This window comes from Pieris napi, chromosome 6, assembly GCF_905475465.1.
Source record: "Pieris napi chromosome 6, ilPieNapi1.2, whole genome shotgun sequence".
NCBI lineage: Eukaryota > Metazoa > Arthropoda > Insecta > Lepidoptera > Pieridae > Pieris > Pieris napi.
In genome coordinates, this window is record NC_062239.1 from 9,677,444 (window position 1) to 9,688,325 (window position 10,882).

The following is a 10,882-nucleotide window of genomic DNA, read 5'->3' on the forward strand; positions in this document are numbered from 1 at the left end:
ACCCCTAACAGGATTATTTTGGATTACATTGTTACTCTTTACACTTATTGGTAATTGAATTGCTGACTTTTATTGTTTGAGGAAATGAATATTTCATCTGACATTTGTTTTTAGTAAAACCTGTCAACCTACCATGTGAGGAATGTTTTCGTGATTATCGAAAACACTACTAGGTAGACGGAGTACCTAGTCTGAATAACGAAAAATATTTCTGTCAAATATTACTCATGTTTTCTGCTCTTAATAATAAATAACCGAAGAAATATTGTTTAGTAGATATAAATCGTAATATCTAAAAATCAAATTGCTTGTCATATAGGAATTGTGATTCAATCTATGTAAAGTATATTACTGAAAATGTGCCAAAAGAATAATAATACTAACTAACATATCAACAACAATTTATTTATCCTTTTTCTTATTTTTTGACTTTTTGTGTTTCATTTTATGTTTTTTGCTCTTTTTCTTATGCTTCTTTGATTTAACTTCTTTTGCATCAACCCACGAATCTGAACTGGAAGACTCATCTCTTTCATCTTTACTTCTAAATTTAGGTTTAAAGTTTGTATCTGTTGATGTATTTAGTTGTAAATTGTCCGGGATTTTAGGACCATACATGTTTAACTCAACATCGTTTGTTTTATCTATTTCACTTTTTTCATCATCTACTTTGGTATCTATGCTCGCTTCGGTTTTTGAATTGTCTTTGTCCTTTTGAGACCTTTTCCAAGAGTTGATTTCATCGAAGTTTATATTTGCGAAGATACCACGGGGTGGGGAGTCATTTCTTTCAACATTTTTGGGTGCTTCATAGAAGTTTGTGGATGTAGTTTCATCTTCGGGTTCGCTATCGCTTAAGAATATTGCTTTGTAAAGATCTATTTTGTCGAATTTTTCAATAGTTTCAGTCACTTCTTGGCCTGTGTCTTTGGTCTTTTCGGATTCTTTTAAGAATAATTCCGCTACTGTCATTCTCTTGTTGGGTTGTTCTTGAACTTTTGTTGTGACTTCTTGTGTTTTAGGAATTTCTGTCACTTTTTTTTCCGTATTGATGGATTTTGAGCCACTAAATTTGCTTTGTTCCTTCGTAAAGCTTTCTTTATTATGCACAGACGTCTCCATATACGAAAAAATTGAGTATGATACTTTTGGCTTGTCTTCTTTCCTCTGTTCTTGTCTGAAATTAAATAGTTAAAATTAAACTATAATATTAATATGTGTTTCTAAGCATCTGAAGTCGTAAAATTAAGGTATTAAAAAATCAATATTTTTCAAACAAAATTTTTTTACTACTTTAAACTAAGGATGTTCTGTTTTCGTAAAATATATTTAAATCTTATAACGCCTGGTTAAACGTCCTTATTAATTTCAGAACAAACCAAGAGGTTTGGTATAAAGTGTGATTTTAATTTAAAAATTAACAAATTTACTACATACCTGCCTCCACCGATTTCTGGAACATTAAATCTTTTGCAAACTAGAGACTCCGGGCGCCAGTCAACTGTTCGCCTTGTCATAACACCAAAAGCACCTTTTTTAGCCGCCTCTACCATCTCTTCACTTGCTAAGCCATAATTGATAGAACTCTTCGCGACAGCACACATCGGGTTAAGGGCATCATCCGGTTGGGATGCGTGTGTGAATCTGTTAAATATACACTAAATAAATAATAATTTAAAGTAGCATATATATAATATAGAAAATAAGGGATTTTTTTACTGTTACTCTTGAACTAAGTGACGAATAGTAATAAATAATCCAGTAGCGTTACACCTCTAAATAGGTCTTGCATCCGTATCTTCGACCATTTATTATTTTACAAGTAGGTGATTAGGTGATCAGCCATCTGTGTCTGACAGGTGTCATCAATATTTGGGTTTCAGACATGCCTCACGATGTTTTCCTTCACCGTAGGAGCAAGTGCTAATTGCGCACATAGAAATAAAATTCCATTGGTTCACACTTCACAGCCTTGATTCGAACGTACGACCCCACGGATGAAGCTCCCACGCTTAATACACTAGGTCAATACTACTCATAATCGCGAATAGCAATGCTATTAAATAAATTAAGCAATCAAGTTATTTAAAATACAGACCTATCGCCCATAACACCACTGAGCGGCCGATACAACTTGGCCGCTTGCTCAAACTCCAACATCTCTCTATCCCTCTCCCACGCACTGACATTGTCCATATCGCTATCCCTTACCAGCTTATTTTCCAAAAACCGTTCGTATCGCGATTGTTTAGATGGATCACTGGCGAATGGTTTAAATGTTTTAAGGTCAGCCCCAGAGCTCTTTATCGATATGAAATCTTCGCTCTTCTCTGTTACGAAATTAATATTCTTTCCAAATAATTTTTCCATGGTTGTTTCCGATTTGTTGGGCGCGTTTGTTGTTACCTCTGTTTGAGGCTTTGGTAGCTCTATTTTCACTTGTGCTTCTCCTAGAAGAGCACCTCTCGCTTCCGCTGTTAATTCGTGACGACCGAGGCCTGTTAAAAAATAAGTTTTTTTTAAAAGTCTATATAAATAAAAATGTATCGCATAATATGTTGCTACATGTCAAACTAGGAGAGGGCTGGACCAATTCGAGTCATTTCTTTAATTTCTTTGAACTCTGAGTGAGGGTTTTATGGAGAAAAATACATTTAAAAAAAATAGTTTTATATAGTACTTAGGTTTACAGTAAAAACGAACTGACTCTATTGGGTAGCTTAGCAAAATGTTCCCTATGTTGTTATGTAGCTACTAAAAAGGTCGGCTAAGTAAAAACCATATTAAGTTAACTTTTTTTGACGGCTCATTGATCTAGTGGTTAGTACCCCTGACTGCGAATCCATGGGTCCCGGGTTCGATCCCCGGCTGAGACAAACATCGATGTGATGAGCATTTGGTGTTGTGCTTAGGTCTTGGATGTTAAAATATGTATTTATATGTCTATCTATCTATAATATGTATGTTTATCCGTTGCCTAGTACCCATAACACAAGCTTCACCAGCTTAGCATGGGACTAGGTCAATTGGTGTGAATTGTCCAATCATATTATTATTATATTATATTATATTATTGTAAAAGTCGAACTAACCGCTTAGGATTTTATGAAATTCAACGATTAATTCTTCGACCGCTCATTTTCTCTTATTTGCAAGAAATACATTCTAGCAACACTACAATACAACATTCAAATTGAAAACATCAAAATTGTTTATTTTATACCATATAGCAACTAAATTAGACATGTTGACTTAAGTAAATACAACTTAAATTATAAATAATTAAATACGTGTTATGTGCAAATGGCGGACTATGTGTGCGTCTGTTTGTCTGTGTGTGAATAAATAAGGGTGCGCGTATGTGTGTGCGTGACACTTTATATCATAAAAAATGTATTTAAATTGGCATGGCAAGGTTACATATTTTCCTCTAGCCAACCTGATTTTTTCTATAATTTTTTTAATAATGGTGTACGTTAATGCAACAAGCATACAAGAAAGAAAGAAAGAAAAAACTTTATTATGCACAATATACAAGATATTTAGATAAAGTAAAGTGCACTGGCCCCCACACTAGGATTCCCTGTGTTGTGGGCAGCCAGTCTCTTCCTTTTGACATGAAATCAGTATTTTCTAAGTTATATTAATTATTTCTACACATTTATATTAAAACTATTTTTGTACAATAAGAATATTTTCAGTATCAGAATACGACAGGTTAACAAGATATCGTTTGAGATGTTTAGTAAATGTATGTAGTGTGATTTTTGAAATGTTAGTGATAATTTTGTTTTTAATGAAGTGGTTAAAGATGAAAGGGCCTCGGAAGGAGAAAAAACGTTGGGCGAAGAAAGTGCGAGTTTTGGGTTGCTTAAATATGAGTTTGCGTTTTGTTTGATGCGGTGCGGTGGGTGTTTGTTTCCAAAAAAGTCTGCATATTGCTATTAAATATAATTGTCTCACAGTTAAAAGTTTTGTTTCATTGTACAATTTTGAAGTTGAGTAGCGGAAAGGTTTCTTATATGAGATCTTAAGAATGGCACGTTGGGTGCGCTCAATTTTCAGCATTGAAGACAATGCCGCTCCACCCCAAACCGATATGCAGTAAGATAATATCGACTGGCATAATGCAGTGTACACTATCTTGATTGTATGTGGATCAGCAGGCTTTCTAAGGCGTTTGAAAACATTTATAAGTTTGCGAACTCGAGAACATAGGTAGTTTATTTGAGGGCCCCAACAAAGCCTTGAGTCAATAATTAATCCCAGGTATTTGGTTGTTTTAGTGGGTTCCAGGAGAGGACAGTTGCAGTTGCTGTGAAGGTTCAAACATGAGTGTAATTTAATAGGCGGAACAGGGTTTGGTTTGCTGGATTTCGATATGTGAAAACATATGTATTTGGTCTTAGACGTATTTAAGGATAGGAGATTATCTAAAAGCCATTGAGAGATTTGGCGAAGACCTAAATGAGCTAACCGTGTGGCTTGTTCCCAAGAGTGTGAGTAGAAGACTATAGCTGTGTCATCAGCGAATGAAAAGAGCTTAGCATTAGTGAGTGCGAGTGAACATAAATCGTTAATGTACACTAAAAAAAGCGTTGGACTAAGAACACTTCCCTGGGGCAAACCACATGAAACGTTTTCCAGTTGACTGCTATACCCATCAACTCGAACCCTCTGCTTTCTATTGAGTAGGTAGGACTTAAACCAACAGAGGATATTTCCACGAATTCCTTGTCTTTCTAATTTTTCGATTAGCAGTGGTCTGGATACAGTGTCAAAAGCTTTGGCTAGATCAAGAAAAACACCAATACACCTTTGTCCTTCATCTAATTTGGAACTTATGGTCTCAACCAATCCAGCGGTTGCATCCTCTGTAGATCTATTATGTCTGAATCCGAATTGATTGTTCGCAAGGATAGATTCTTTTTCCAAATAATTCAGTAATCTGACGTTGATGATTTTTTCTGTAATTTTAGCGAGTGTTGGGAGTAGAGAAATGGGACGGTAGTTTGAAATTTCCATTTTATTGCCTGATTTATGGATGGGTGTGATATTGGCTATCTTCCATGATTCAGGGAAGATACCTTGTTCAATACTGAGATTGCAGATATAAGAAATTGGTTCTGCAATAATGTTTTTTAGTGAAATTACCACTCGGTTACTAATATTATCATCACCTGGGGCAGAATTAGGCTTAAGAGAGCTAATAATTTTTGTAACTTCTCGCTTGTCACAAGGAAGGAATAGAAAAGAATTCGAGTTAGCGGTAATCGAAACTTTATGGCAAAGTTCTCGTTCAGTCTGATTTGTCTTAGACAATATATCGGAAGCCAGTTTATTACCCACCGAACTGAAATAACCGTTAACAATATCGAGAGATTTTTCAGGGTTCTCTTGTAGATCAAGAAGTTTATTAGAATTGGATTTAGTTGGGTTTAAGTTGCATATATTTTTGATAGATTTCCATAATTTTTTACTATTATCTTTATTCTTAAGGATGGTGTCAGTCTCATGTAAATTTTTAAGGTTTTTAAGGATGTTATTACAGAAGTTTCGATATTGCGTGTATTCCTTTAGGAGTGGTTCGTTGTTAGGCTGTTTTCTTGATAAGATATGCAGATAATCTCTTCGTCTAACACAACGTAGCAACCCAGGAGTTATCCATGGCTTTCTAATACTTTTAGAATTTATTTTATGTATGATTTTTGTGTTGGTATTAATTGCACTTGAAATTGTGCTTGTAAAAGCATCAACTGTTTCGTTTATATAATAAGATAAGTTATATTAAATAAAATAAAATAAATAAATAAATATATTTAAACTTACCTTGATCTCTTTGTGGCTTGTCGGTGGGTTCGAATCTTGTTTTTCTTTGAGCGGCTGGTTGCGGTCGATAGTCTCTTGGCAAAGTAGGCGCCGGGTATGAGGGCACTGCTGGTAATGGCTTATTCGATTTAACAAAACCTTCTAGAACCTGAAAACAAATGGCTTCAGTATAGTTTGGCCTTTTACTTTCTCTTTGTCGACAACGTTTGAATGTATTTGTGTATGTAAATAAATGGTATTTAATTTATTTATTCTAAAAAACTCGAAGAATTAAAGTTTACGAAAAAAAAATGGCGATTAAAAAGAGTGGCGGAGAGTTTGCCAGTTCTTCTCTTCCGTTTTACGCCCTTGATTTGAGAACTGGCAGTAAATGTATTTCTTTACTGACAAGTCATAAGTGTACATTATGTTACCTACATGATTAAATGTTTTTGACGTGATAACGTCTTTAAAATCGTTTTAGTCGGGTGACATGTTCAGAAACTTGTGTCACACCAAAACCTCACGAGCGCGATCGCAGGTATAACGAGAGAGAGACGGACCGATCTCCCGTCTCATCTCACTCTAGCGGCATACAAACGAATGGCGATTTTCTCGTGCGGTTAAGTTTTCGTTGAATGTTTAACAGTGAAACAAAATGTGAAGTGCAAGTGAAGTGTTACAACAATTGCAACAAAAAAAGGTGAATAAAATAAAATAGCCTACTTACTAACAATTAACATTCTTGAATAAACTTGTAAAAGTAATGAAAGATGGAAAAAAGACACGTGTAAACAAACGAAATTTAGAGGTTATGTTATGATAAAAAACTTATATCACCAATAAGACGTTATCACGTAAACATCTCGATCGTAAACCTACTTTACAAACAACCAATACAAGTTTTTTTTTTTTTTACTTTTACTTTTTACTTTTGAAGGGTCACTTTTTTTACAAAGAACCATTTTTTTTTAAACTATTACTTTACTTTACAAAGGACCAGGGCATTTAATTTGATTTAGTAAAGAATCTACTCATTTCAAACAGAAATATGACTTTTGCCTCCTAGATGAGTTATACAATTCCAAATGATAATTTACTTAACTTTCCCATCCACTATTTTACTTACATTCTTCTCTCTCTGTACTGTTTTTTTGTTAATTTGTTTTTCTGGTCCAGCCAAAGTAAAGTCATAATGTGACATATCCTCTGTTGCATATATATCTTCATCGTCAGCTTCAAAAGCGCCTACACCAAACGCCTGGCCTCTTATTGATACCTAAATTCAATCAAGAAACATTTTTAAAAATAAAGTAAATAAAGTAAAAATAAATTCTTAGTATATAAAATAAAATTTATATACTAAGAATCTGTTATCACAACACCTAAGCAATTGAATCTTAAATTGTTTATTATAGTATTATGCCTTCTTTGACTGCAATATATTTGCTTCTAGTGATAAAATAAAGACTTAATTTTCATTAATATCTCTATAAGAAAAAGTACAATTTCTATCACAGTAACATGTTTTCTGGAGCATTCAATAATATTTCAAAACAAAAACTAATCGAGTAATTTCTGTTTAATAACCTACGAAATTAAAACCAACACTTTATATAATATCTTATTATAATATTGAAGTTATACTTTTTTAGGCGTGTTATGAAAAATTGATGAGAGTGAAATTTTACGATGCGCGCGCACCGTGACACAAAATTAACAGAATGAAGTTGCCCACGGAAGATACTACGGCATTGGACATAATTTAAAAACAACATTCGAATAATAATATAATTTATGTAGATGTAACAGAATAATGATAAATATTTATTTATTTAATTTTTCAAATGTAAACTGAACATTATTGACTATAATGACTCCTTTTCCAGTCTTTGATTATTTAATTGTAATTAATTATTTGCATGCAATCAAAAACTATTTTCAATAATGCCAAAAAAGTATAACTTCTTACGCGCGTACATAAGTACACGCACCCTTTCTTCTTACCTTTTTTCCCTTTTCTTTCATAACAAGTCTACTCCTCCTATCGCCACTTCCATACTCTCCCACAAGGTTACCAAGAACAGAATGCCTGCTTAGACCGCTATATCCTAACCCAAACCGATCATTCTTACGTAGAAGGATATATGGCTCATAATCATCTGGCGCAAATAGTGTCTCATATTCAAACTCAGAATCAGAACTTTCATCTGCACTGCCTTGTTTTTCCTGGAAATAGAAATTAATAATTATAATAGTATATTTCATTACGAGTGCGGAAAGCTTGTCATTGCAAAGAGTTCCGACAAATGTCTACCCGAGCCGAGGCGCAGCCGAAGGTGAGGGTTGACAGTCGGAACAAGTTGCAATGATGGTTCCGCACGTGTACTGAACGACTATTTTTAATACAGTTGCGAAAAAATTAAGCAATTTAATAAAATATTAAAACACAATAACCTCAACTAACTAATCATTTATTTCTTATAAAAGTTATAATTCATATATATATATATATACATTGAAATTGGTACAATTTTTATACTAACTGGAGAAGTTTTAGATTGCATATTTATTTACTGTTTGAGACAAACTATTATTAATTTCGTATGGTTGTTCATCTATATTTAATATATAATATAACAAACAACTAAACTAGCAAAGAACATTTTTGGAAAATGGCGCCAACTGTAAAAGAATATAAGCAGAGATTTTTTATTTCTTCTTTTTTACCCATTCTGGGTAGGCAAAGGGAACTATGCCCATACAGCCAAGTCAGTTGGGAAAAGAAAACGCACTAGTTCGGAAAAGGTAAAGAAAAAGCACGAGTGTGTAATAGCCCACATCCCGAACGCTATACGTCCCTGCAATACGCCACTTTTTGAGCAACTGTATTAAAAAAATATTTAATATTCAATAAATAGTATAAAAATACAAGTTATATTTATTTAGCCTCTTTGTTTTTAAAAAAAAACTTCAGCTGCATCCTTGCTTCTACTTTCTACAGTACACCTAGTAAACTTTCAATTTAATTTTCAAAACCAGAATATTACCTGCCTTACTTCTGGTGGCATATAGCATCCGTATACTTTGTGTTGCTGTTTGGCCTTTTTCCTTTCAGTCTTTGTTAACCTCTCACCAGTGCCTTGTCCATCTCTCCATCCCATAGCTCGCAACATACGTACAGCAGCCGATTCATGCACAGGTCGTAATATTTGCTCCAATACTGGTACTCCTAAACATTAATTAATGGTAACTTATTGTATTGTGTGACACATTTTATTACAAACTGACAGTGTCTGCTACTGCTGCTTTGAATATAAACAATATGTATTTAACCATAAAATTATAAAAAAATTGATTTAATATTTTTTAATCAACATGTAAAAGTATTTTGTTGTAATAGTAGAAATTATTAATGTTTCCATATACATAGTTCTAAAAATTTATGATAATAAGCTGCATAAAAATAAATTGTACACTGAAAATCACAGTAATTGGGAACCAAGTATGTTTGTGCCTTGGGACCAGATGCAAAATCTTGCTGGAAAATCCAAGACACACACTATCGAATTTTAGGGCCTAAGTGCATTAGTAAGTGTTGAAAGCACTAGGCCAACACTGCTCATAAATGTATTAAAGTAAATCAAATAAAATACCTGGTATTGGTCCATCATGGAACCTATTACTTTTAGCCCTCTTTTGTCCAGAGAACTCGCCCTGAGTCTGCACTTGCATGGGAGCAATACCAAACTCACTTCTGTCTTCTTCATCCATATAGTCTTCAGGCTTTTGACTCTAAAATACAACAAAGTAACAATTTCATATTAGCCTATAGTTTGCTTTAAAATATGTAGATTAAAATACTTTTAATTAAATTGTACTTATACTTTAAGTTCCTTAACACATATCTGTAATTAATAGTACTTGATTATAAAAATGTATACCCACAGACAACAGTGCTTTTTCCGAACGAGAGCTCTTAAAAGTTGCTGGAGTCCAACCTTCCTGAGTGCCAACAGTATTGCCAAAGCCAGCTGAGAAACCTCCAGTAAATGCTCCATGGAAACGACGTCTGCCATTAGCGTCAACTGCATATTGATCTGATGGTTGTTGAAACTTACGCTTGGTTGGTATTTCATCTGAAATTTAAAAATAAAATGCTAATTATGATAGTAGTTGGAGATTGTTTATAATGTTACGAAAACAACCTCAACACATACAGGTATATAAAATGAATTACCTTCTTCAAACGGTTCCAGCGGTGTTCCATAGCGAATCACGTTTTCATCGTCACTTTCTGAACTCATTATTAATGTTTAAAAAATGATTGAAAGTAACTCAAAACTTATTTAGCAGTGAAAGATCCACTAACCAATTAAATTAAGTTCTTCTATAAGAGTTTATGTACATTTAGAAAGAGTCCCTTTATATAGGGTCTAAGGTCTAGGATAATTTATATCTTATTAAAATTTAAAATGTATGAGTATAATATATACATGAAATTTTAAATCTCCCATACATTTTTACGTGTTTCAGTTTTCACGAATTCCCATTTCCCACAGCCTATATTATTCCATCTTTCTTGACAGATGACATTTCCACAGCCCTTTTTTGTATAGCATAGTACCACAAAAAGATCTCGTTCATAAGCCAATCTATTTATTAGTAGGGGAGCCCAAGAGGAGATTTCGTGATTTACTACAGCAGCGTGGCAGTCCCCTCTCCTCGTTTGTATTCCTCAGTTCCTCACTCCTCTATTACTAACTCCGTAACCACCTGGTTTCTGTTGCCATCGTCACAGGCAGCTGATCACACGGCTCGATCGTGGCATGATATTATTCCCAATGTTTGTATAACATTTTGGCTAATATTTAAATATAACTTAGTGAATTCAAGTTTAAAAATATTAACTATGTTATCTATGAGTAATATTAACATAAAGTTTGTATTTTGCGTTGTAACTTCTTTGCAAAAATCAATAAAATTTACATTAGAAAAATGTATAAGTAAATATTATGTATTTTAGAATATCGCCGAAGCAAACCGGTTCCTCCGGTTCATGATTTTTAAGCAT

General features: G+C 33.7%; 1 protein-coding gene across 1 annotated transcript; it reads right to left on the reverse strand.

Annotated features, from left to right (window-relative positions):
• Nucleotides 1-389: 389 nt before the first annotated feature.
• Nucleotides 390-10,379, reverse strand: LOC125050334 (G patch domain-containing protein 1 homolog). Its single transcript, XM_047650090.1, has 10 exons — nt 10,049-10,379; nt 9,757-9,947; nt 9,465-9,603; nt 8,859-9,040; nt 7,816-8,037; nt 6,938-7,087; nt 5,830-5,977; nt 2,099-2,498; nt 1,438-1,644; nt 390-1,177 (listed from the first exon to the last, which is right to left on the reverse strand). The coding sequence occupies exons 1-10, from the start codon at nt 10,113-10,115 to the stop codon at nt 403-405; spliced, it is 2,481 nt and encodes an 826-aa protein (XP_047506046.1). The 5' UTR covers nt 10,116-10,379; the 3' UTR covers nt 390-402.
• Nucleotides 10,380-10,882: the final 503 nt, after the last annotated feature.